Genomic DNA, 27,870 nt, shown 5'->3' on the forward strand with positions numbered 1-27,870 from the left:
ACATCTGGTTGTCGAGACCTGAGGCCCTGGAAGGTAAAGCTGGGGCCGCCCACTGCCTACGAATCATGTCCAGAAACATCCCCGGGATAGGAATGGTATCTGCCTCCACAGCTTGCTCAGTGAAAAGATAATCATCCTGCTCTCCAGCACCCCCAGGACCAGAGAGAGCTGGATCAGGTCCCAAGCGAGCAGTGGCCCTGGCCTTTGAGAGAAGGGGCTTCAAAAGGGCTGGATTAAATAACCCTTTGAATGCAGGCCTAGGTGGTTGGACCTGATCCCCATCTGATATCTCCCCTTCCTCCAGATAGTCTTCTACATAGTCAGCTAATTCAGATGGGGAAGGTGAAATCAGTCCCTGGTAGTCCTCAGGGGAATCATAACCCTGAGTCTCAGCCTCAGATCTAAAAGCGTACATTTGAGCAAAAGCCTGCGATTGGAGCTGCATGCCTTCTGCGATGCCCTGTCTAATTGCCTGCTCTACCCAAGCTTTCATAGAGGAAGAAACATCTGGTTCCCCCCCCTCACCCTGGCGAAGGCCAGCCGCAGTTGGGGTAAAAGTAGCTTCAGGATGTCTACTGGACCCAGAAGGCCCCGGGATCGGCTGAGGCTCCGACTGCATCTCTGGAGACCACTGACTAGAAGGCCCAGCCACAACAGAAGAAAGCCCAGGCTGAGAAACTGCAGTTTCCACATCTTGACCAGATAGAGGTTGAGCAGACACAGAAGCGTGAGAGGATTCTGTAGATGCATTGATAGCAGCAGCCTTTGCAAATTCTCTGTCCAAGGCACGTTGTCTAACTTGGGCAGTCTTTTCCTCAGCCTTGGAACGCCCTGAACGAGCCCTGGCCTTGGCCCTGATTTTGTTAGCTGCAGCAACACTGGCCATTCGAGGCCTGGAAGCAGCTCTGCCTCTGATAAGAGGGGGAGACCAGGAACCCTCAGCAGAAAAGGGAGCTTGCCTATCAGAGTCCCCCATAATTCTAGAATCTGTTGTCCTTCCAGAAATCCACAGATAAGGGCAAAGTCTTCCCAACCGGAGAGGGAAGAGAATTATACTGGCCTGACAAAATGGCTGCCGTTGCAGTCAAAATGGCCGCCTCCAACAGCCACAGTTCAAAGAAGACAGTCTTCAGGGGTGATCAAAGGATCGCAGGTCAGGCCGCTAAGCAAGCCCGCAGACAAATACAGCCTCTGCGCTGGTCAATGTCCAGATGCCCTCAGCCAATCAGTAATCACCAGCTCTGTGCCCAGAAAGGCCTGGGAGATAAGGTCGCCCATGCAAATGGCCGCCAAATTTTGCGCGGGAACGAAGGCCGCCGCGACTTACACCCCGCTCAAAGTGCCTGGCACCGCCCTTCCGATCGTAGCAATGCAGCCAGGCACAGATAATCACCAAAGAGCAGCGCCCAGGCTGAAATAGGCTGGCGCGACTGCAAACGGCCCCAAAACGGCGAGAAATTAGCAAAAAAAGCCGCTGCGCCTCTCAGCTGAGCAGCGGTGATGAAAGGGACGCCGCGGCAAGCCGAAACGGCGCGCGCGTCCCCTGGCTTCCAACGCAGCCTCCTGTAGGCAGAAAAGGCGATTTTAAGGGTCCAGGGCGAAAGCCAGCCGGATAGCCCCCTCAGAGCATTAAAGGTGTAGGGGAGGTTGGGAGGAGAGCAACAGCCACCCCCCCCACACTCAATCCAAAAGCGGAGAGATTCCCCCTGGCCTACCTGCAAATTCTGCCAGTCACAGCTATAATATATTAGTAGAGAAAAACAAAACAAAACAAAACAAAAAAATAACAAAGTCCAGGGAATTATTAGAATTAAATGAATCCAACTCAAAGCTCAGGAGCTTAAGGTTGCAACCATGAGCTAGTGCTGAGTTGAAACAAACTGAAGAGACGTCACCAGGGAGGCGGATCTTCAGAAGTTTCAACTCAGGACATAGAGCTAGAGCAGAGGAATAACCCAGACTGGCACCTCCCATTTCTACACTATGGAGAATAACCTAAGAACAGAAATAGGGTTAAGAGACGTCTGGCGAGACTGCCATCCTATGCAAAAGCACTTTACATATTTCTCCCCCAGGCATAGATCGTGGTCTAGGATAGATATGGTCTGGTCAACATCAGATTTGAAAGAAGGCATAAATTCGGTTGAAATAGGGACAAATATATGGGCAGACCACCATCCCCTGGTAATAAAATGGAAGGGGTCCACTAGAAGAGCGAGATGGTCTATGACGGCTGAGATCATGAAAGATGAGGGATTTATAAATATGATTAAAAAAGAATTAGATCATTTTTTTACCGAAAACAAGAGAGAAGTTACTTCCCTTCAAAATATTTGGGATACTGTCAAAGCAGTAGTTAGGGGATTGGTAATAAAATATACAGCTACCAAATGGAGAAAGGAGAAGGCCAAACGGATTGAGTTAATGACTGAATTGGAGAAAGCTGAAGGAGAGATGCATTTAGATCCGCATAATAATTTGATTAAGGAGAAAATTGACTTGATTAGGCATCAGTTATCTATCCTAGATCAAAACGATTTGGCGAATAAAATTCGGAAATGTCGACAAAACCAATTTGAGCATGCTAATAAGCCGGGCCGGTGGTTGTCATATAGATTAAGAAAAGAGGCAGAATCTAGAAAGATTGAATTTTTACAGGACTCTATCGGAAATTTGGTAGGTACTACAGAGCACAAAGCAAATGTGGCCCAAGATTTTTATACCTCCTTATATAGCCAAGAAATCCATCAGGAAGATAAATTCAAGAATTATCTCCAGAATCTACAATTGGAGATGATTCCGGATTACTGTAAAGAAATTTTAAATGCAGAAATTACAGTTGGGGAAATAGCAGTAGCTATCAAGAAACAAGTCAATGGCAAGACTCCGGGACCGGATGGGATTCCTAGTGAATTTTATAAAGGAGTCTTTGACTCACTTAGTTTGTACATTAAAGATCTATTTAATGAGGTTTTATTACACTCTAAGATACCCCAGTCCTGGACGGAAGCCTACATTTCCCTAATCCCGAAACCCAATAGAGATAAAACTCTGATCCAGAATTATAGGCCAATCTCGCTCCTGAATGTGGATTACAAGATTTTTGCGACAATACTAGTTGAGACACTCTGGGTGTTCCTGTCCCAATTTATCCACCAAGACCAGAATGGTTTCCTGCCTCATAGGCACCTAAGAGATAACGTAAGGGTAGTATTGAACGCCTTAGAATACTATGAGTCACACCCTGATAAACCAATGGTAATGATTTTTCTGGATGCCCAAAAGGCTTTTGACAGAGTCAACTGGAATTTTATAATACAACAATTGGAAGTGATGGGTTTTGGGTCTCAATTTACAAGGGCAGTTCAAGCCATCTATTCTAAACAGTCGGCAAGGCTACTGTTTAATGGATCACTATCAGATGAGATACAGATTTATAAAGGTACTAGACAGGGATGCTCTCTTTCACCGCTGGTTTTTATTTTAACACTTGAACCACTTCTTAAGACAGTGGTTCTTAAGGCAGGATTCGGAAATTAAGGGCTTAAAAGTTAAAGGGGAAGAATACAAACTCCAAGCATTCGCCAACGATTTGGTTTTCATATTAGAAGATCCCCTTATTACGGGACCAAAATTACTTACTAAATTAGATGAATACGGGGAGGTAGCGGGATTAAAAATCAATAAGGATAAAACCAAAATGTTAACAAAAAATTTGTCAGGTGCCCAAAAGGAACAGATTCAAAGTATTATGGGGATTAATTGTGTCAAAAACTTTAAATATTTAGGTATTTGGCTTACAAATAGATGTTCTTCTATCAAAGAGCTCAATTATTCCAAATTATTAATAGACACAACGAATGAAGTGGAGAGATGGCGGTATATTCAGATCTCATTTTTGGGTAGAATTGCCGCGATAAAAGCCCATGTTTTACCGAAATTGATCTTTTTATTCCAAACGGCTCCTGCAAGATTGGATAAAATTTTTTTTAGGAAATTAGACCAAATTCTAAGTAAATTTATTTGGCAGAGTAAAAAACCCCGTATAAAAAGAAAAATGTTGCAAGAGCACAAAACAAGGGGTGGCTTGGGGCTCCCTATGTGGGAGCTTTATTACCAAGCTTCATCCCTGGTTTGGATAAAAGATTGGGTGATCCTCTCAAGAAAGCGCATTTTGGCAATTGGAGGATATGATTTGCAGCGGGGATGGCATTCCTTCTTGTGGTCTCAGAAAGACAAACAATCCAAACATTACTAATCATTATATTAGAGGAATTTTATTAAGGGTTTGGGAAATCGGTGAAGAAGCAAGTTTACACACAGATTCCTAAGTGGGTGTCTCCGTTAGAGGCAGTGACCCTTCCGACTGTGCACAATATAAAGAGGAACTGAAGGGGAAATACTCAAGGACCAGATGATTGCTTGGGGGAGAAACATCGGATCAAAAATAAATCTAGATGATTGAGAAGAAGTGTGGAACAATAATCTGAAGCTGACAAGAGCGGTAACTTACAAGGAGAATCAGTATAAAATGCTGTATAGGTGGCATCTAGCACCATCTAGGATTGCAAAGATATACCCAAACGCAAACCCTAAGTGTTGGAAATGCGGTCATTGGCAAGGTACTTTCTACCATATGTGGTGGACGTGTCCTGAAGCGAGGAAATTCTGGAAATTGATACAAAAATGGATCCAAGAAATAATAGAGGAGGAGATTGCCCTTATACCAGAAATTTACCTCCTGGGAGTTCTGAAACGAGCATATGGGAAGAAGAAGAAATATCTAATTATCCACATCATTACAGCTACGAGAATCTCTTATGCACAACATTGGAAGGAGAAAAGTTGTCCAACTGAGGAGCATATAGTTAACAAAATATTGGAATGCGCAGAAATGTGTAGATTAACATATGTACTAAATGAGAAGGAAGATTCAGAGTTTTATACGGTATGGGATTTGTGGTATAGGTGGTTGGGAAATAAATGCAAAAGTTAATTACTAAGGGGGACAACGCTTAACTATTAACTTAACTTATGTACTATTATATTATGACTTATAATATATTAATTTCATAAATATCTTACGATTCTAATTGTAAATTATCTATATAACTTATTAGCTACCATATTTATAAGCATATAGTATGACTACACGTTGCCAAACCGAAAAGGTTGAATTGTAATATATTTGTTTATTCAATAAATTTTTTTTTTAAAAAAAGATATTAGTTAATATTAATTGGAGAGTGAGCTTAACTCTCGGTTAGTCATGTTTGTTGTTTCGTTTTAGTCCTGTGTTTCTATATTTCGTTTCCTATATTGCTTTTCAATCATTACTGTGTGTTCATTTTATTGTAAATATTTAATAAAGATTATTTTATTAAAAAAAAAAAACAAATAAAGATACTGGAAAAGTAACTTTTTGATGTTATTATAAAAGTAAAAAATATACCATGTCTCGATGTTCTATATTCACATTGCATGCTAAGAGTTCTGATACAATAGCAATATGTCCCTCTTTAGAAGCAGAGATAAGAGCTGTCCAGTTATCCTACAATAAGGCAATAAAAGAAGGAAAATGTCACAGTTTTATAAGTACTTAAGAACAGGTTTTTTTATTTATTTCATTTATTAAACAAATTTATATAGCTGCTCATGTACTAGAAAGAACTTTCAGCTAGCTGTAAACAAAATAAAAATGCAACACACCTTTTTTTTTAAAGTAAGGTTGAGGCCTTAATAATAATAGATTATTAAATTTGTATACCACCTGATTATCAACGGTTCTGGACAGCTCACAACAATCAAAGAAATTACAATAAAATCAATAAAAAAAGAGAGAGAAAAGATAAAACTCGCATTCATCTATCTGCCTGCCAGCTCCATTAGTAACTTGGCCACAATGCCTGAGGAAAAAGCCAAGTCCTCACCACTTTTCTCAAGAATAACAGGGTTGCAACCATCCATATCTCCAAGACAAGGATATTTCTTAAGGCCAGTGCCGTGACAGAGAAGGCACACTTCCAAGGACCCATCAGATGACATTGTCTCACTGAAGGGGCCCAGAGCATTGCCCACTTCGCCAAATCTATTAGGACAGGCAGAAGCCACCAATCAAAAGATTGTTCTAGCTGAATTAACTCCCTTAAACTATTAAGCTTTAACAAAGAACGAATTACAGGCATGACATCGTACTTTATTACTGTAACAATGAACAATAGGATGGAACGGCACAGTCTTTATCTGTTATATATTTTGTGTTCGCAGGTCTGATTTCAAGATACATACAGGCTGATAGCAAATTAAATGTGCTGGAGGAGAGATAAAGTATGAAGCAGGATAAGCTTCTTAGTACTTACTGAATCTTCCAAGTTACAATTGGCGCCTTTCTTTATCAGTTCTTGGACAATTTCTAAATTGCCTTGCTCTGCAGCTAGCATTAAAGGAGTCTGACCATTCTGCAATCATAAAAAATGCATACAGGAAAAAGCTAATTAAGAGGATATCTAACAATTCTTATAGCAGAAAGCCATGTAGTATTCAAGGTTTACTTAGACACTGAAGCATATCTCCTAAAACAGTACTAAAAAAAAAAACACAACAGGTAGTCCTCATTTAATAACCCTAATTGGGACCAGCAACTTTGTCACTAAGCAAAGTTAAGCAAAACATCAAATGACCACTTATAATGACAGTTCCAGCAGCCCTGGTTTTGGCTGTTAAGCAAGCAATCAGATAATTGTGACTTACAGCCTCCTGCTGGGTTCATCACAATTTTGCTTGTTGGAAGCTGGCTGGGAAGGTCACAAATGGTGATCATATGACCACACAATGTTGCACAATGGTTGTTGAGCGCCTAAATTGTGATTATATGACTGCAGGGACATCACAACTGTTATTAAGTGTGAAGACAGGCCATAAATCACTTTCTTCAGTGCCATCATGACTTCAAACATTTGCCAAATAAATGATTATTAAGTGAGGACTGTCTTGTTATCCGGATTCAATAAAATATTAACAGAAACAAGTTTAGGCAATACAGTATCTTGTAAAAAGGTCATATTTGTGAATCCAAGGATTTGGTTTTGAAATTCTAATTCATCTTATAGAACAGAGCAGCAACTATTTATTGATTGTAAAAATTCTTGTTAAAAATGTTTCATAATTTAAACATTAAACAGTTGCAATCCCTTTATATTAAAGCCTTAAAACATAAATACATAATTTCTATTCCATCAAATCAAGAGACTCTGGATAGCTTACAGTAGTGTACAAGCAAACAAAAATAAAGAAATAATTTATTAAATTAAAATTAAAACATTAATTAAATAATCAAATCAAATTAAATTAAATTAAATTAATTAAATTAAATTAAATTAAATTAAATTAAATTAAATTAAATTAAATTAAATTAAATTAAATTAAATTAAATTAAATTAAATTAAATTAAATTAAATTAAATTAAATTAATTAAATTAAATTAAATTAAATCAACTAAAACTAGAAGAAAGCCAACAGAAGTATTCAAACCCAAGGAAGTAATGAAACATCGTGGTCTCTTTCTAAAGTGTAGAGGTGAGGGAATCAGACACACTTGTTCCATAACACAAGGGTGGCTTCTTCCTCACTTCTATCCCATCCCCTTCATATTTTGGGAGGCAGATATGTAGATTGCCCCAAATGAATGACTCCCTTATTGAATGTGGTGATTCATTAACCACAGCGAAAAGGTTATAAAGTTGGGTGTGTCTCATTTAATGATTGCCTCACTTAACAACAGAAATTCTGGTGAGAATTGTGGTTATAAGTCGAAGACTACCAGTGTTCATAGTATCGAGAATCCTGCAGATATTCTTAGAGCATACAAGCTGAAACATAAACCTGATTTCACTGCAGGAAGTTATCCCAACTGTCTTACATGAATCTTCCCAAATGAAATCCAAGTAAGAGCAACTGTGAGTCACTAGCACCCTAAGTTCCTGTTCATTGTTTATTTACTGACTCCTCAGTAAACCAAGCAACAGACCAGGATTAACTAACATAGAAGGACTTCTTGGAGATTCCAGACTAGTCTTGTGGCAGAATTATCTTTCATAGGGCACCAAAGGTTCTCGGCCTCTGCAGAGACTGGCAAAGGGGATAAGCTACAGACTAGCAAAAAAGTAATCTGACCATGTCAACATCCCACATTTAAAGATTACAAATTAATTGCTGTGAAATGATGAACAGAATGAACATCAGAGATATGCCATGCTCCCACAGGCTCTGCTAGTTTTCAAAGTATTCACTTCACAGTTTATCATACCTCATCCCTTTCATCCACATCTTTGCACTTCTCAAGAAATGCTTTCAAAGCAGGAACATTTTCTTCTTCCACGTAAGTGACCAAACTCTGAGACATCAGATTAGCCATCCTTAGTGGTCAGGTTCCACAATGCCAGTTATCTACATAAACAAAAGGAACCATTTAAACGTGTCAGTAACATACTGAAAGAGGCAGATGACAAAATGACTTCATGCCTATCACTAGAAAAAACAATTTCAGTTACATCTGTATACAGATAATGTTCAAGATCTCAGCCTTTTAGTGTCATAATAAAGAAATTATTAAAATAAATGAATTACAAACAAAATGTTCTGCACATTTCAAACTTTTATTTGGTAATTTGATACAGCAATAGCAAATTATCTTTAAAATGTCTTATTTTATACCACAGCTTTATTTTACATCTGACAGTAATAAAGAAACTGATGACAAATGTATAAATATTTCCTTTAACCATGTATTTACCAGCACTGCAGTATTTTGGATTGTCATAGCTCAAAAATATACACTAGAAGAGATCATTTAGAAAGAAGAAATATGTATTTCAAAAAAAAGTTCAACTAAGGCCTTCCTCAAAATATGACAATTCAATAGAGGTCATCTGTTAATATTTGAAATAACAAATAAATCTATGCATACCACAACCAATGTGCAATTCCCTCATGCTTTTAAGAGTTTGCCTTTAGTCTCTCTAGGAGAAATGTTGAGACACAAAGATGTTGAGACTCTAGAAAGAGTGCAGAGAAGAGCAACAAAAGATGATTAGGGGACTGGAGGCTAAAACATGAAGAACGGTTGCAGGATCTGGGTATGTCTAGTTTAATGAAAAAAAGGAGTAGGGAAGACATAACAGCAGTGTTCCAATATCTCAGGGGCTGCCACAAAGAAGAGGGAGTCAAACTATTCTCCAAAGCACCTGAGGGTAGGACAAGAAGCAATGGGTGGGAACTAATCAAGGAGAGAAGCAACCTAGAACTAAGGAGAAATTTCCTGACAGTTAGAACAATTAACCAGTGGAACAGTTTGCCTCCAGAAGTTGTGAATTCTCCAACAACTGGAGGTTTTTAAGAAGAAACTGGACAATCATTTGTCTGAAATGGTATAGGGTTTCCTGCCTGAGCAGGGGGTTGGACTAGAAGACCTCCAAGGTCCCTTTCCAACTCGGTTATCCTATTCTATTCAAATATAGGCTGGGTTTCCAACTTTTTATTTCCAGCAGTGGGACAGATAGAACCAAGAGATTATCTATCCACCTTTATCTATCCAATTGTGCACAAACAATCTGAAGACCATGATCACCACAGAAGCAAACATGCATATGTATAATTATGTAATTTGTTATAACTGTCTTAGTTTCCTTAGAAAATCAATTTGAGATACTTTAATTATCTGAAAGAATACATATTAAAAAGCACGTGGGGAAAAATGATAAAGATACGTAGAGCAATGTAGAAAGAATTAATAAAGGCATACAAGTACAGATAATTCAGCTGCTGAGGCTGTATTTCATGCAAAGTGGTATATGTAAATATAATAATTACCATCTAACACAAGTAAGCCTCACTGCTCAGTGGAATTAGTTTAAGCCTTTACAGAATTTTCATCATGAAGCCTTTATACTCCAACTTTCCCACTGGCATACAAAATTGTTTAGGTAATGTATTTATCCTGTTTAATGTACAGCTTGCAATTAGATTGGACATTGGTCTTACCTGATACGTCTGTTCTCTATGAGAAGGAAACGGCAGTCAGGCATGGGATTGGACTCCTGCACAGCATAGGACCGAGTCTGCAGCCTTGAAAGGCTCCGCCCTCTGCTGGAGTTGCCCAGTGTTTCGGTGAGGGCGCTGATGCAGACTGGCGTGTCTTCCTGGAAAGAGAGAGAATGAAAAAAACCAAAACCACCCATCCGCCTTCTACAGGGTCCTCCAGAGAGGGTGGGGCTGACTGCCGTTTCCTTCTCATAGAGAACGGACGTATCAGGTAAGACCAACGTCCATTCTCATCGAAAGGAAACGGCAGTCAGTCATGGGACATACCAAAGATAAATGTCCGTCGGGAGGGAGAAGACGAGGCCCTGTAGCGTTAGACTGCGTGGATGGCCTGGAGGACCCGACGGCCGAATGCCGCTTCCGCTGATGCAAAGGTGTCCACCTTGTAGTGTTGGATGAACGGCGATAAGCTCGTCCAGGTGGCAGCTCAGCAAATGTCCTCTACCAAAACCTGGGTAGCCCATGCTGTGGAAGTGGCGGCGCTCCTGGTCGAATGCGCTGTGATATTTCGTGGAACAGGTAAGGAGTGCCTCTGGTAAGCCGTAGAAATAATAGCTCGAATCCACCGCCCCAGCATAGGGGATGTGGCCTTGGCCCCAATAGAGGTCGGTTGGTAAGAAACAAAGATTCAGTTTTTTGAATGGTCGAAGTACGGGAGATGTAGATTTTGAGCGCACGACGTACGTCGAGGGTGTGCCAAGAGCGTTCCAAACGATGGACTGGGGAAGGACAGAAGTTCGGAAGAATCAATTCTTGTGCTCCGGTGGAAGAGAGAATTGACTTTTGGGACGAAAGAAGGATCCAAGCGGAGGACGATCCTGTCCCGATGGAAAACGCACAGGTCACTGCAAGTAGACAGGGCCACCAACTCCGAGATGCGGCGGGCCATTGTAATGGCAACTAAGAAGGCAACCTTAAACGAAAGGAAGCGAAGAGACACAACACGAAGGGGCTCAAAGGGGGATTCTGTCAGAGCTGAGAGGACCTTATTGAGGTCCCATGTGGGAAAGCAATGGACCGTTGGAGGGCATAGGTTGGAGGCACCCTGCAGGAAATGACGAATGACGGAATGGCGGGACACCGGAGAAGAGCCGCAGGTTAAGACAGAGGAGATGGCGGCCACTTGGTGACGGAGGATGTTGGGGGCCAAGCCCGACTCGAAACCCATCTGGAGAAACCGCAAGACGTCGACGATTGATGCCGACAGGGGAGGAACTTCCGACCGACGACACCAAGAGACGAATGAGGCCCAGGTAGCTATAGATGCAGTTGGTTGACGCTCTATAGGACACCTGGATGGTGAAAATGACAGGAGCAGGTACGTTGGCATTCATCAAGAGACGCCGCTCAACCTCCAGTCAAGTGGTACCATGTCAGGTCCGGATGTTGTAGGGCCCCCTGGCTGAGGGCAATGCGGTTGTCGGGAATGCTTCAGGGTCGCGAGACAGATAGGGACACTAAGTCCGTGTACCAGTGCCTCCGGGGCGAGCGAGGAGCCAGTAGGATGATTTCCGCTCATTCTTCTAACACCTTCCGGAGAACCCTGGGGAGTAAAGGTAGGGAAGGGAAAGCGTACAGAAGGCCCGAGGGCCAAGGGCAGCGGAGGGCATTCGTGGCCTCCACCCTGGGATCCTGGTACCTTGAGAAATACCTCGGGACCTGATGGTTGGCGGCCGAGGCAAACAGATCCACGCAGGGCATGCCAAATCGAGTCACGATCTCCTGAAACAAATGAGGGGGCAGACTCCACTCCACGTGATCCAGATGGTGTCAGCTGATGGCGTCTGCCTGAGCATTTGCCACTCCGGAGATGTGGTCTGCGTGCAAGGAGCGAAGATTCGTTTCGGCCCAGAGCCCCAGGAGAAGGGTTTCGTCCATAAGGGCTCTCAAATGTGTGCCTCCCATTCTATTTATATGGGCCTTAGCTGTCACATTATCCATGAGGATGAGGACATCCCAAGCCTCCACCTTGCTCCAAAAGTGGAGGAGAGCCAGACGAATGGCCCGCAACTTTAAGAGGTTGATATTAAGGCACTGCTCAGAGGGAGACCACTGACCTTGAGTCATGTGATGGTCCAGGTGGGCCCCCCAGCCCAGGAGGCTGGCATCCATGGTGATGATCAGGCGTGTCGGTTCTCGGAAGTAGGAGGCCTTGGAGAGCGCCGATGAGGTCCACCACCGGAGGGAGTTGAGAAGAGCTGGAGGGAGGGATACTCTGCAAAGTGAAGTGCTGGAGTGAGACTTCTGATGGGGAAGGAGGAACCATTGTAGCTCCCTGCTGTGGAGGCGAGACCAGGGCACAATCCCATAGGTTGAAACCATTTTGCCCAGGAGGCAGGATAGTCCCAGGACCGAGGAGGTCCGGTCCGTAACACTGAGAAGGGCAAGGGAGCGCAGGCTGACCTGACGGTCGCAAGATAGGGAGACCGTGGATGCCCTGGTGTCAATTACCGCCCCTAGGTGTTGAAGGGTAGTGGAGGGAGTCAGGTGGCTCTTAGGCCAATTAATAGAGAAGCCATGACTCTGAAGGACCTGGATAGTAGTGGCCAGGTCTTGGTAGGCGGTCCAAAGGGAAGAAGATTGTATAAGGATATCATCTAAACAAAACTAGATTCTAATCGGGAGGGAGCGGATATGGGCCACAAGAGCCGCCATAATCTTGGTGAAAACCCTGGGGGCAGAGGAAAGGCCAAAGGGAAGGGCAACATATTGGTAATGCCCTCCGCGATAGTGGAAACAGAGGTACTTACAGAAAGCAGGATGGATGGGGACGTGGAGGTAAGCCTCCGTCAAATCAATAGAGGAAAGGAAATCTCCCGGTCTGAGAATCTCGAGGATAGTATGGAGGGTATGCATCTTGAACTGGTGAGTAATTAAGAACCGGTTCAGAGCCTTCAGATCAAGGATGGCCCTCCACCCCCACCAAGGACTTCCTCGCTATGAACAAACGAGAATAGAAACCCTGACCTCGCTCGTTGGGGGGGGACGCGTTGGACTGCTTTAATGGAGACTAGGTGCTCGATAGCCTCGGAAACCAAGGCTCGCTTAACCCTGTCCCTAGAGAGGGGGCAAGTGAGAAAAACAGTCGGGGGAAGGGTGCGAAACTCGAGAGTGAGAACGGACTGGATAGTTTGTAAGACCCATGAATCTGAAAGATACCCTCCATTGGTCAGCAAAAAGGGCCAGACGTCCGCCAATAGGAGCGGACAAGGGCAAATCACCTGGACCAACGAAAAGGCCTACCCCTACCCCCCCCCCCCGAAAGGGGCGCTTTGGGGGAAACCTGTTACCCTGTCTAACCTGGGAGTCAGGTTGGCGAGATCGGGATTGGAAGGGCCGCTGATAGGAGCCGGAATCCGAGGCACGAAAGGACTGAGCCCTGGGATAAGGAGAATATTGGGATTCGCTGCGCCTAGAGACAGAAGGCAATATCTTGCGGTGGTCTCTGGTTTCCACCAGGAGCGGTTCTAACGGAGGTCCGAACAGGGCATTCACAGGGTGAAGAAGCAAGTTGCCACTTGCTCCTGGCATCCGCTTGCCAATTCCAGAGCCAGAGATGCCGCGAGGTAATAGTAGAACCTATGTCTTGGCAGTGAACCGAGCGGAGTTCAAGGTGGCATCCGCCGAGTACTCCAAAGCGGCAGCAATCTTGTTCAAGTCCTGATGCGTACGCGTATCAGACGGAGGAAACCTGTCCTGGAGTTGCTTGAGCCAAAGGAGCGATGCGCGGTTGAAGAATGAAGCCAAAGTAGCTGTCCGGATGGCCCAAGCCGCCGCCTGGTGTCCTTTAAACAATGTCTTTTCAGCCGTTTGTCCTCTGGGCGTAAATAGTCCTTGGGGGAGCCCGTTACCCGGGATGAGGATGCTAGAGCAGCAACAGGGGCATCCACCAGTGGGACCTGCAAGATGTTGGATAGTGCTGGAGCAGCCTGGTAAAGACGCTTGTCCAGACCATTGGGGGCAGGACCCGCTCCAGGTAGAGACCATTGTCGCTGAATGACATCTGTGAAAAGCTTTGGAGCAGGCACCAACTCAGGCACAACAGCGGGCTCGACAAATAAAGATGTAGCAGGGTCCAAATTTCCAGATGTCATTCCACCAGGCACAGAAGAGCAGCCTAGTCTTGTAACTGCAAGGGCCTTGTAAAGCAAGGACCTGAAAAGCTGGGGCTTAAAGAGTCCTATGAAGGCGGGCTGGTCAGGGCCCAAGCTCTCATCATCAGATAGAGCCATCTCTCTGGCTTCCTCCTCCTCCGACACCGAACCCTGTTCAGATTGCTCAGGAGAGTAGTGCCCCCCAGAAACGTCTTCCTGGGAGGACTGGAGATGGTGAGAACGAGCCAGAACCTGTTGAGGCAAAGGCTGGAGAAGACCCTGCTGTAATCCTTGGACCAGGCCCTGTTGGATTGCCCTGGCTATGATTGTCTCCAGGGAGGCTGGAGGAGTAATGTCCTGAGGATCCACCCTAGGAGAGGGGAACCGTGGAGGCGGAGAACCCCTGGCAGATTCCTGGGTTTCTTCCTCCAGTGAATCCAGACCGCTGGGGTCAGGCATTGTCTGGAATAAAGGCTCAATGCCCGGGGGTGGTGGAGGGCCACATGGTATCAGGCGATCCGGAGAGACATCCCTCCTGGGTTGTGGATCTGTGGCCTGAGGTGAATGAGAGGCCGAAGCCTTACTCTCAGTGGCTGGAGGCTGTTTTTGCGCCTTAAGAATAGCCTTTTCCAAGGCTTTATGACATCTGAGCTCCTCCTTGGAAGGCTTTGGAGCACTAGGGACTGCGGCCTTAGGTAAGGTCCTCTTGGGGGGGTGGACATACAGAAGGGCCCTCCCCAGGATCACTGGTATGTCTGCGTCGCCCACCCCTGGCAGTCGGAGCTGATCGGTGCTGCCTCGTGGCGTCTGCCATCTTGGAATGGCTGCCGGCAACTCTGGGAGCAGGAGGCAGTGAAAATAAGAGCCCCTGGAACACTTATCTGACAGCCGGCTGAATCCCACGCAGCAGGAGATCTCAAACAAGCCGGATCGAGGCCAGGGAATAAAGCCGCTAGCTGCAGGCAGGAAAGGAAGCGGCAAGTATAAAAACGCCCCCGAATCAGTTGCTTCCTTCTCGGCGGGCGGAGATAAAGCTGCTGGGCGAAAGCCGAGCAACCAGGCAGAAAAGGAAGTTTCCGAAGTCATTGGGATAAAGCCGCTAGCCATAGGCAGTAAAAAGCGGTTAGTAAAAAACGCCCCCGAATCGGCTGCTTCACACTCGGCGGTCGGAGATAGAGCTGCTGGGAAAAAGCCTTTAAAACGCGAGGGGAGCTCACCTGGTGACGAGGGGAGGCTGAGGGGAGCCGCGCTGATCACCGCGCTGCCCCTCTGAGAGAAACTGCCGGCCGGCAGTACCACGCCGCTCCGCGGCCTTCGGCAGGATCAAGTCAGAACCCTTCATGCCGGAATCCACAAACACAGTCCGAAAAACAGTCCAAACGTCGTAACCGGAAAAATCTAAGAATTTGAAAGTCCAATCAAGATAGAAAAGAGAGGAATAAACTAGGTCTAGGAAGACACGACTGTCCAGCATAGACCGAGTCGAAACACTGGGCAACTCCAGCAGAGGGTGGAGTCTTTCAAGGCTGCAGACTCGGTCCTATGCTGTGCAGGAGTCCAATACCATGCCTGACTGCCGTTTCCTTTCGATGAGGAGAATAAACAAGTGATCATTATTAATCAAACTTTGCTGCTGAAAGATTGTGCAAATGTATTATTACCATGTACTTATTTAAATAAGGAAACTAGTAGTATTAGTTACAGATAAAACAGAAACTGGAATTCTCTCCTATATTCCAATTCAATATACCTTAATATTATTCATCTTGAAGTTAGGAGGTAAAATTTCCATTGCATAAAGATATGCTAATAGACTTTGTAAAAACCAGGGAAAAAGACGCATGTGGAAAAGCAATATTCCCTTCATGTTTCCTTTCATAACTTGTCATTTCTTCTCAACTAAAATGCATTCCACACTTTACAATGTTGTTTTAACATAAGTGCACTCTGTTGTCACATTTTTTCAAAAAATTCAACGTAGAAATTCTCCTGATTTGCATACTGTGAGGAAGCAAGTGAATTCTGGGCCTGTAATTATATAGATTACCGTACTTGCAGTAAGACTATCTCACAGAATGTACACAGAAGTGAGTGGTTAGATCTCCTAGCATTAATAATGAATGCTAATATAACTCTTTGAAAAATCAGTTCTGAGTGAGAAGTTCAAAATAATAAAAAAGAAGGAACTGAATAAAATATTTCCTGCAGACAGTACTTCCTAAAAACATGGACAACTATCAAATTTGCAGATACAGCAAATTAATGAAGTTGGGGGGGAAATGGGGAAAAAGGGGTTGATAGCAAGTTTCTAGATTCCCTACAAAAAAGCTTATTTTATCAATTTTTGAAATATTTTTACATTCTAAAAATAAGAAAATGGAGTAATATACAGTGTTTCTGTATGACTTTTAGTAATAACTATAAATGGAAATGAAATGCATTCCTATGTAGACAAAGATTAGATTAATTTTATATGCTACTACATGAGCCTTATTTTTTATTTTGTTTATCTTTTATTTTAATCACTATAATGTATGTCATTTTAAACTGCACAAATCATGATTGTATTTTGTTATTCATTATATTTCACCAATATATTTTCAAAAAATTAAAATGTAACTTTCAGATTCTTCCTTTCTCTGAAGCTTGGGACACCAAAGAAGTACTGTATAGAAAATAGCCTGGATCACTGGCAATAATGCACATCTACCGGTAGGTATCATAAAGATTTACAAAAAGCTACGAAACCTAAACTACTAGAAGATCAAAGTAAATTTATAAGCCAACAACAAAGGACATTTGATATGTTATAATTATAACCTCATTTTTTACTCAAGAACTTTTAACATACTGCAAATAACAGATCATAGCTTGTTATTTTGCAAGAAGGTTCTTGTGATCCAACCTATAATTAAGAAAAATGCATAAATCCATTTTTTATAGTTTGATAGCAAGCTGTATCATGTAGTCATAGCCCTCTGTTATATTGTATGGATGCCACATCCTGGAGTTTGACAGTCAAAAACAAAAGCTATATATGCTGTAGCATTATTTTACTGATAGATTACCTGTCAGGTAGGACAAAAATAGCTGAGGATACACAAGGAAAATCAACCTTTAAACTCCCTAGAATTGTTAAACCACAGGTTACTGAACTGCCTTAGGACAAGTATTGAAAGAACTGAACTGTAGCTTTCATTCTATATTCAAAAGCTGACAACATATGTTCAGTTCAAGTTTCTAGTAAGATGCGCCTTCCTATTCCTGAAAAAAAGTTAGGAAAATGGCAGAGAAAAAAAGGGGGGTTTCCCCACCAGTATTCAGTTCTGTTGTTTATTTTATTTTATTTTTAAATTTATATACCGCCCTTCTCCCCGAGGACTCAGAGCGGTGTACAGCCAGAATTAAAAAACATGAAATACAAATATTAAAAAACAATTAAAATATATATAAATTTGGCCCAAAATTAAAAATACAAACCAATTAAAACATTTAAAATTTCTTCTTAAGCCAGCCCGGCTTGCTGGAAAAAGTGGGTTTTAAGGGCACGGCGGAAGGCACTAAGGTCTTGGATTCTCCTTATCTCTGGGGGCAACTGATTCCAGAGGGTAGGTGCCCCCACAGAGAAGGCCCTCCCCCTGGGGGTCACCAGCCTACATTGATTGGCTGATGGCACCCTGAGGAGGCCCTCTCTGTGGGAGCGCACGGGATGATGGGAGGTCGTCGGTAGCAGCAGGCGGTCTCGAAGATAGCTAGGCCCGATGCCATGGAGTGCTTTAAAGGTGATAACCAACACCTTGAAGCGCACCCGGAAGACCACTGGGAGCCAGTGCAACTCGCGCAGGAGCGGTGTTACATGGGAGCGCCTTGTTGATCAGTGCAGTCTGCAAAGTATTTGAAAGCAAGTGGCCTTCACAAAAAAATACAGTCGATCTCTACTTTAACCTCAGTGAAAATCTACAATAGAATTAAACATACTTATTTAGCAGAACTCATGGTGAATTCTGTACTTCTAAGGATCCTACTTCTTAGGATTTGCTTAGGATTTGCACACTTAAAGTACTTTTCTTAGAAGTTTAACTTCCAGCCAAGACAGAACAGAACAGAATAACAGAGTTGGAAGGGACCTTGGAGGTCTTCTAGTCCAACCCCCTGCTTAGGCAGGAAACCCTACACCACTTCAGACAAATGGTTATTCAATATCTTCTTAAGGTTCCAGTGTTGGAGTAACTTCTGGAGGCAACTTGTTCCACTGGTTAATTGTTCTGTCAGGAAATTTCTTAGTTCTAGGTTGCTTCTCTCCTTGATTAGTTCCCACCCATTGCTTCTTGTCCTACCCTCAGGTGCTTTGGAGAATAGTTTGACTCCTTCTTTGTGGCAGCCCCTGAGATATTAGAACACTGCTGTCATCTCTCCCCTACTCCTTTTTTTCATTAAACTAGACATACCCAGTTCCTGCAACCGTTCATGTTTTAGCCTCCAGTCCCCTAATCATCTTTGTTGCTCTTCTCTGCACTCTTTCTAGAACCTCCACATCTTTTTTACATCGTGGTGACCAAAACTGGATGCAGTATTCCAAATGTGGCCTTACCAAGGCATTATAAAGTGGTATTAACACTTCACATGATCTTGATTCTATCCGTTTAGGCAGCCTAGAACTGTGTTGGCTTTTTTGGCAGCTGCTGCACACGGCTGGCTCATTTTTAAATGGTTGTCCACTAGGACTCCAAGATCCCTCTCACAGTTACTACTATTAAGACAAAGCTCATGAATTTCTTTAACATTATCATTTAAACAGTAAGAGTATCCTCGCATAAAGTATGTTAACTTAAAGGCTCAAGAGGTAAAGGTGCTTTTATATGACAAAATTTACTACCTAGTGAGACTTTAAGCCTGCAGAATGTTAAATAAGAAAAAGACCATAGAGTAGACTACTTATATTGGCTGTATTTTACTATAGTACACAAAGAACTCACTCTCAAGTTTATGTCACTTTTCATGGTGTTCTTTATTATTTTTTCTACAGTGTATTAGTATTATCTACCTTCAGGAAATTGGGGATAAAGCTTCCATAGAGAAATGGAATGTATTCCTATGTAGACAATTTTAGTAATACAGCAGTTTTAAATAAGAATGCTTAAGATTAGAGCAACTCTATCCATATATCCTAAGATGAGCAATGGCTCTGCCAACATATGCAGTACTGCAGCTAACCAAAACTCTTTCAGTTGAAACAACTGCTTAAAAAGCAATTTACACTCTTTATTATTCCATAGTAAAGATTTTATCCTTTCTAATTTATTTTTTAATATTCAGAATTAATTTTGTTCATGAGCTTTTGGACTCAAAAGTGTTCAATATTCTCACAAAATAATTTATATAAGAGAAACATTTGTCTTCTGTACTAATTTTAATTTTTTACAGATAAAATGCTGTGAAACCAATGTTATCCATTAATACAGCTACAATTACAAAAAGTTTTCCCTCATTACACTATTACCAACCTTTGACTTTTCTGCAAACAAGTGGAAAGACTCTCTTATCAAAAATATAGAATTTTACTACACTTAAACAACACTTTGTTTACCACTTAGACAAGTTCAATAATTAACACTTGTTTATCACACAGAACCACAAAGTAGGCTAGAAAAATATCTACTCAGACAGTCTAATTATTTACACAACATATTCATTCATGGGTTCCTTAATTAATAGATTTTTGTTTGATTTACAAGACACAATGAGCCATAAACACCACTGAGTTCACAAACAACATATAGTTGTGGTTCAAATGTGTTCTGTAAAAATAAACACATCATTAAATCCAGGTAAATTGACACTTGCCCACATCTGGAGGGCCCCATATTGGTAAATAAAAGACTTTATCTGGCAAGCAACTCTAAGGGTCTCTGTCTCTGTCTCTCTCTCTCTCTGTCTGTCTGTCTCTCTCTCTCTCTCTCTCTGCAAATACTAACCCTTTCAAACAATTTTAAAAATGTCAAAAATAATTTTAACATGTGTTTGGATAGCAAGCGCACCAATGTTTAGTAGCCAAATCCTTCAATTTACTCATTGTTTCAATTTACTCAATGCGGTGTATCCTCCTTTGCTTCATTTGAACTCAAAATGGCATGCCGTTTCAAATCTTTTCAAATATTCCAACTCTGCCACCTTGCAAAATAAAGGAAGCCACATATATTCTTACCAGGTTTCATATACAGTATGTCACGCTAATGTGGCCAGTGTGCATTTATCACTAAGTGCTCTGCAAGGCAAGAAATTATGCTAGCCTATTATCACAATCAGATTTTAATGAAAATACCGACAGTGGTTATGGTTGCAATTGGTTATTACATTGCAAAAGAGTTGACAAATTTAATGAAAATTAAATTTTACTAACTGCAAAATCCATAGAAAGGAAGACGCCTAGGTCAGATGATCATATAACAGCCATGGCCAGAGGAGCTTTCTATCAGGTTCGCCTGATTCGCCAATTGCGTCCCCTTTCTAGACCGGGACTCATTATGCACAGTTACTCAAGCCCTCGTCATTTCCCGATTTGACTACTGCAATGCTCTCTACATGGGGCTCCCCTTGAAGTGCACCCAGAAGCTCCAACTGGTCCAGAGTGCGGCCGCGCGAGTAATTATGGGAGCAACATGGCGCTCACATGTAACACCTCTTCTACGTGAGCTGCATTGGCTTCCGGTGGCCTTCCGAGTGCGCTTCAAGGTGTTGGTTCTTACCTTTAAAGTGCTCCATGGCTTAGGACCTGAGTACTTACGAGACCACCTGCTGCAACCGATAACCTCCCACCAACCAATACGCTCTCACAGAGTAGGCCTACTCATAGTACCATCATTAAAACAATGTCTTCTAGTAATTCCAAGGGAGAGAGCCTTCTCTGTGGGGGCACCTACTCTTTGGAACAAAATACCCCCTGGAATACGAATAATCCCAGATCTTTGCACTTTCCGACGTGCCCTGAAGACTTTTCTGTTTCAACAAGCAGGGCTAGCATAAACATCTAAATTCTATGCCAAGATCTTAGCAGATACACCAAGTTGACTCAATTTATCATTTACTGTTTATAAAAATAATAATAATATTATATGTATATGAAATCTTAATCTGTTCACCGCCCTGAGTTCTTCGGGAGAAGGGTGGTATAGAAATTCAATAAATAAAAATAAATAAAATAAATAAAAAATAAATAAATGGTGGAACACAGCACGTAATGATTCGTAACTACAATGCCATTTAATCCCTGCTTCAGAACATTGGATTAAACCTCAAAAAAGTCTGGGTAAACACAAATGGGGGGGGTTGTTTTTTTAACATATGTATGTATGTATATATATATATATATATATATATATATATATATATATATATATATATATGTGTGTGTGTGTGTGTGTCAAGGCAGCAAACACACCCAATATTCATTCCCCTTCCTATTGTCCCAACTATCACCCTGTGAGGGTGGGTTGGGCTGAGAGCGAGTGGCTGGCCCAAGGTCACCTCAGTCAGTTTTCATGCCTAAGGAGGGACTTAAACTCAGGGTTTTTCCTGGTTATCATACCTAATGCCTTAATAACCCCTAGACTAAACTGCGGGTGGGTGTCTGTCTGTCTGTCTGTCTGTCTGTCTATCTGTCTGTCTCTCCTATGCTTGTTTTCAACTACCAAAATGCCAAACTGATCAACATTAAGCATTCCGCTCTTGTCCCCTTGGGTATCAAACAAACCTAGACATCTTCCCAGGTCTTTCGGTGTTCTTGCCTTAAGCGAAAACTCATTGAACGTTTGGCATTTTGGTAGTTGAAAACAAGCATGAGAGAGAGAGAGAGAGAGAGAGAGAGAGAGAGACTGACACCCGCAGTTTAGTCACTCTAGGGGTTATTAAGGCATTAGGTTATTATAGCCAGGAAATCCCTGAGTTTCAGTCCCTCCTTAGGCATGAAAACTCAAAGCAACCAACTCGCGGAAGAACCGGCGGAATCCAAGATAACGGCCAGTTTTTTTTTTCCCCTATTCCCCTGTACGCATTCGCACTTGTACGCCTGTACGCCACTAGCTAAATGAACAGGTTCCTCAGACACCCCCAGCCCCGCAACCCAAAGCGTCGACCCATTTCAAACGTGCGGGAATGCAAGGGGAAGAGGCGACCACCTGTTCATAGGTCGCTGGGCAGCGGCTTCTCACACACACACACACACACACACCTTCAAATCCCCATCCAGTTCACAACCGCCTGCGTTAGGCTAAAAGCTTGGGAATGAAGGCAGGGAACGAAGGCGGCTGAGAAGCTCCGCTCCCTTTGTCTGACGGCCCGCGACCACCGCCCTCCCCAACCCCCACTCCCCTTGCCGCGCCGTTTACTTCGCTTGCACGCCCTTTACCGGCGAAATGGAGCGGACGAGGACGAGCGTTTGGAGGAGGAGGAGGACGGCGCTGGTGCTGCTGCTGCTGTTGACGTGGTGGTGGTAGCAGTACGATAGTGGTAGCGGTGGTGGTGGGAAGGCGGTTGAGGAGCGCTCCGTCTCCTTCAACCCAAAGAGACGGTGGCCATCTTCGCCTAGCTGCCGGCCAGGTCACGTGAGCCGCGTGCGCGCGTGCCCGCCCGTCTTGCTCCCCCGCCCTCGAAGGAGGCCAAGGTTGTGGAGCACGCGCCGAGCTGGATTCCGCCCGACACTACCTCCACCCCCCACCCCTTTCGCTATTATATGGCGCGCTCGCGACCTCCGCGGGAGCCGAATGTTAAAAAAAACGGAGTGGGGGTGTAGGTTCGAACGGCTCCCAATTGGCTAATGAGTTCCTACCGTTAATTGACCTGCCACGGCCCAACGACGGCATCGAAAGCCGTTGATAAGTCTCGCAGCATCGGGAAGGGGGGGCTGGAGGGGGAGGGAAGGAGATGGAGATGTTTATGGTTGCCTAAAATCCTGCTCAGCTCCATCAGGCGTTTCCCCTTGCGGATGTTATTTATAGCTATGCACGGATACACAAATACGGAGGGCGTTGTAAACCGTGGTGGAGCCGAAACAAAATTAGAAATGCCAGAAATAAAATCCGTTTCAAGGAGGTGCGAAAAGGTGCTTTTTCTAAAAGGCAATTGGCCTTCCTTGGTGTTTTCTTCGAAAAGTTTCGCGTCTTGGATGAGAAGCGAAACGTTTAAAAAAAAAAAAAACACCAAGAAAGGCCACTTGCCTTTTGGAAAAAGCACCTTTGGGACGATAATGACCTGGATGCTCTATAGACAGGTTTCAAAAATGAGCATGCAGATATTCAATAATGTGTAGGCAGCTTAGATTTAAATGCATGCTGTTACACGATTCAACAGGATATATAGAATTTGGTAATTCGATAAGGCTCAGGTTTACCTAACATGCTTTTGCATGTAATTGGAAACTCTTTTCAAATTAACCCTGAACTATTAACCACATTATTGGATTTTAATAAGGAGCTGGAAGAAAATGTCAATAGTTTGTGAAAGATGATTACAGGAATATGAACTGAGAACTCAGTGTATGAGATGTTCCTTTCCCTTTGCCCCCAAGAATCATATACTGTATAAATCTGAAATCCTGTTAGTAGCATCTAATTCACCTTGTGTGTGTTAATTTTCAGAAGAATGTGTAAACTCTGTTCAAATTTGGAGGATTTGCTTTGCTAGCCTGCCTTCAGCTGTCCTGGTGGTTCAAGATAGGTACTGTTCCAAATGCAACTTTGGAAAAAAAGTTTTCATGCTGCTTTTCCTTTTCCACACAGTGGCCTTGCCTTATCAAATATCATTGGCTCCACGTAACATTCATACCCATTTTGTCATCCTCTTCTGGAATAACTGCTGAGATAATCCAGTTGCTGAGATCAATATTCTGGCAATTGTCCGATATACCATAGTCAGCAGGTGTGTCCAACTCATTGCCCACCTTAACTATTGAATAGCATGTATTTTATACTAGCTGGATGCCCATGCTTCGCTACGGAACTATGTGATCAGGCGTGATAAATTGACACTTAAAGCGTGAAACTTAATGTACAATGTGTAACTCCGTAGCATCAGAGCATGTTAATACAAGGCAACTGGCAGTGGAACAGAGAGGGAGGGGGAGTAAATGTCCCAGCCCGCAGGCCAGATGAGTCATACGCTGGCCACGCCTGGTTTAGCAAAGGGGTAGAATCAGAGCGTGTTAATATAAGGCAACTGGCAGTTGGGACAGAGTTCCTTTCAGGTGGGGAGGGGGAGTAGAACGTCTAACTCCTTAGCATCAGAGTGTATGAATATAATACTGTATATGAAATACTAATGATCTGATGGTCATTTCGAAAAATCCTTTCTTAGTGAGCACCTAGAAGCCAAGTGGAACATACATGCCAAATTTCAACTTTGTAGGCTTTACAGTACTGGTGATTTCGTGATGAGAGAGTGGTATTTGGCTTTTATATATATAGATACGGCCCAAGACAATTTCTCTTCACTCAACGTAGCCCAGGCAAACCAAAAGATTGGACAATCATGGTCTAGACAGTATGTCAGTTGCCTCAATATGAGCATCAGTGAAATTAACAGGCATATCATAAGAATTTATTTTTTGAGTCAAAATGCTGTAATGATAGTTTTGCCCAACGGTATCATAACTTAACTCATCTGAAGTTCAACTTCTGGAGACATCCAGATCAAGGAAAGAGTGTATGTGTATACACTCGAGTCAGTTTTGAGTCAGTTTTTGACTCCTAGTGACTGCCTGGATTAGTCCTGCAGCTTTTTGTCAACGTTTTTCAGAAGTGACTTGTCCTTGCCTACTTCCTAGGGCTGAGAGGGACTTACTAGCCCAAAATCACCTACCTACCTATGTGCCTAGGTTGGGACTAGAACTCAGTGTCTCCCAATTTTTAGCCTTAACCACCAGACCAAATTGGGTCCATCCAGGAAAGAATAATTCATTTCATTTTCATTTCATTTATTCAAATTTCTATACCGCCCTTCTCCTTTCGGACTCAGGGCGGTGAACAGCCAGATAAAAAACATCTATACAAACATCACAGTTAAAATAAAGTTAAAATAATTTATAAATTTGGCCCATAATTTAAAACTTGTCAATTAAAATAAATATTAAAATTTTAAAACTAACCCTAAAATCAGGACAGACCGGCTAGCTGAAAAAAATGAGTTTTTAGGGCCCGACGAAAAATCCGGAGGTTTTTTCGATTATTAATAATCGAATAATTTAATTATTTTGAAAAGCTTATATCTGGCCTTTATATAGAGGAGCCAAGTTCATAACTTTAAGTACTAAATGCAGGTTAACGCAACACATTAGCATGCTTTGCCCAAACAAATCATAGTACCATGATGGCAAACCTATGGCACCCATGCTACAGGTGGCACACAGCGCCCTCTGTGGGCACGCGAGCCATCGCCCCAGTTCAGCTCCACCATGCATGCATGTGTCCCTCCCGCCAGCCAACTAGTTGTCGGGTCTCTGCCACACATGCACAGAGGGGATATGCAGGGGGCCCCGCATGCTGGGGGCCGGGGGCATGCGGGCACAAGCAGAATCAAACTCAAGAAATCTCAAGGCTGTAGCCTTGTCTGGGAAGTTGAAACAGGTCCCCCAAATAGGTAGGTTGAATTATTTCTATATTTCTCGTGCTGTTGCCAAGAAGCTTACATGGGTGTGTTTGTCAAGTTCCCAGGAGGTGAGCTCACCTTGAAGGAGACTTGACTTTATAAACAAGTTAAAAGAAGGGTAAGGTTAACTGCTACCATCAGAAGCTGGCTGCACGACTTAGATTATGTCACTTACTAATAGTCCCTGTGAGTCATCTGTAATGCTAACTGTAAAACCATGATTTAGAATTACTTCATTTGTATATAGAATCAAATATACAAAAATCTAATGTAAACTCTAGCAGTGAAAAAAGTCTTTTGAGGCTAGATTCAAGTCCTAGAAAAAAAAACAAACAGCCAGTTTGGTCTAAGACAAAAGGCTAGAAAACAAGAGACTTTAAAGTCCTGCATTTGCCACAAAAGACAGCTGGGTAATTTTCAGCCAGTCCCTCTCTCTCAGCCCAACACACCTCACAGGGTTGTTGGAAAGTAGGAGGCAGAAGCTGTGGTGTTAACATTCACTGCCTTGTAAAAATAATAAAGGTGGGATATAAACAAACAAACAAATCATACACGGACTACTACTAGCAAGTAGCAATACTGTTAGGAGTTTTGACTCAGCATTATTTAAACCATGGTCCAATTAACTCTAAACAAGCATGAATGCACCACAAGGTTCTCCAATTCTTCCTCTACAGAAAGTAGATTTTTGTCCTTAAATAGCATCAGAATTTTATACACATTTGAATGAGTCTGACTTCTAATCAGTGGTGCTAAATTACATAAGCCAAACTCCTCCCACACTAATTTTATGAGCTATTTTACAGTAATATGAAAATGTTTAAGATTGGTTAATTAGCTCCGGGCTTTTCTTATACTGGCATTAGTAAAGATAGCAGAAAGTTTGGCTAGCTGATATTAATCTCCTTCTCAAGGATTTTGCAAAATCTCCATAAACATGTGTTTTAAAGGAATTGATGCTGATTGACACAAACTATTTGCCAAATAGCTAGCAATCATTTGCCATAGTTAAGTAAGAATTCAAACTACCTGCATAACCAAAGTTTCAGGCAAGCAAACACAATAAAATATTACAGGATTTTTTGAGACAGATTTGTTTTAAAATAGATGAATATAGTCGCCGTTCAGGAGGTATCAGTAGACATGGGCACCTTTAAAACAAAAGGGCAGCCAGTACAAAAATCTGAGACAATTTTGAAAGTGACTAAGTACCTGCCTTTTAATCATACAGAATATGTACATGCAACACAACCAACAAGAACTTTAAATTACTTTGCATTGCATGGGACCTTTATCTAGAGAGAAAGATATACGTAAATACACAAGAAAAGTATGCAGTAATATAAGGAAGTGAAAAGTATAGCTTGCATGTGACTATTTGGACCCCTTTTATGGCCCCAGAGGCATCTCCTGAGTGGCCCAAAAATGCTGTTTTGTTTGGAGGAGGATTGTGGAGAAGGTTAAGTAAGTAGAGAAGCTTAAGCTATTCATTTCAGTCCTTAACCTAGAACCACCAAGTAATCTGAATTTAGGCTCTGCATATTGTATAAAATCCTTGACAGAACTTCAACATCCTTGCTGTAATACCAGTGATGGGTTGCTCCCAGTTCGGCCCGATCGAAGAGGTGATCGCGCGCAAAGCGCGCGCACAAAGAGAACCGGTAGTAAAGCCAGTTAGAACCACCCCTGTGTAATACGGTTTAATTCCCAATTGTCATACATAATGTTTTTAAGGACTGCTGAAATTGAAATTGACAAGTTACTGTCTGTAAAACATTAGCATATTCTAAGAAAATGTTCTCAACTCAAACTCTCCAGCAAATGTAGTTATGCCCAGTCAACCAAACCCTTCTCTCAATGCCTTATTAAAGAGTAAGCAAGAGTACGGAAAGAGGAAAGAGTACTATAGTAAGCCAAGCCCCTTCTCAGTAATGCTTAGGATGATTATGGGAAAGAAAATTTGTCAGATGTAAATGCCTTATTCTCTAATGTGTAAATAGTATATGAATGGGGTATCAGGGGTTAACTTATTCTTCACTTC

General features: G+C 42.6%; 1 protein-coding gene across 8 annotated transcripts in view; it reads right to left on the reverse strand.

The window, feature by feature from the left end:
- The window catches only part of KIDINS220 (kinase D interacting substrate 220), an 82,428-nt gene extending 59,653 nt beyond the window's left edge, over positions 1 to 22,775 (reverse strand). For all 8 annotated transcript variants that reach the window (XR_011599773.1, XM_070932974.1, XM_070932973.1 and 5 more), the window contains exons 1-4: positions 22,597 to 22,775; positions 8,306 to 8,445; positions 6,360 to 6,458; positions 5,453 to 5,551 (exon numbers count right to left, since the gene is read on the reverse strand). Coding sequence is in view for 7 of the 8 variants with exons in the window: in XM_070932974.1 (XP_070789075.1) it covers positions 5,453 to 5,551; positions 6,360 to 6,458; positions 8,306 to 8,413 (306 nt within the window). In the remaining variant the exon portion in view is untranslated. The remainder of the gene's footprint in view (positions 1 to 5,452; positions 5,552 to 6,359; positions 6,459 to 8,305; positions 8,446 to 22,596) is intronic.
- Positions 22,776 to 27,870: the final 5,095 nt, after the last annotated feature.

The sequence above is a fragment of the Pituophis catenifer genome, unplaced genomic scaffold (genome assembly GCF_029215685.1).
Source record: "Pituophis catenifer annectens isolate HBS135680 unplaced genomic scaffold, rPitCat1.0.hap2 SCAF_1, whole genome shotgun sequence".
Taxonomy (NCBI): domain Eukaryota; kingdom Metazoa; phylum Chordata; class Lepidosauria; order Squamata; family Colubridae; genus Pituophis; species Pituophis catenifer.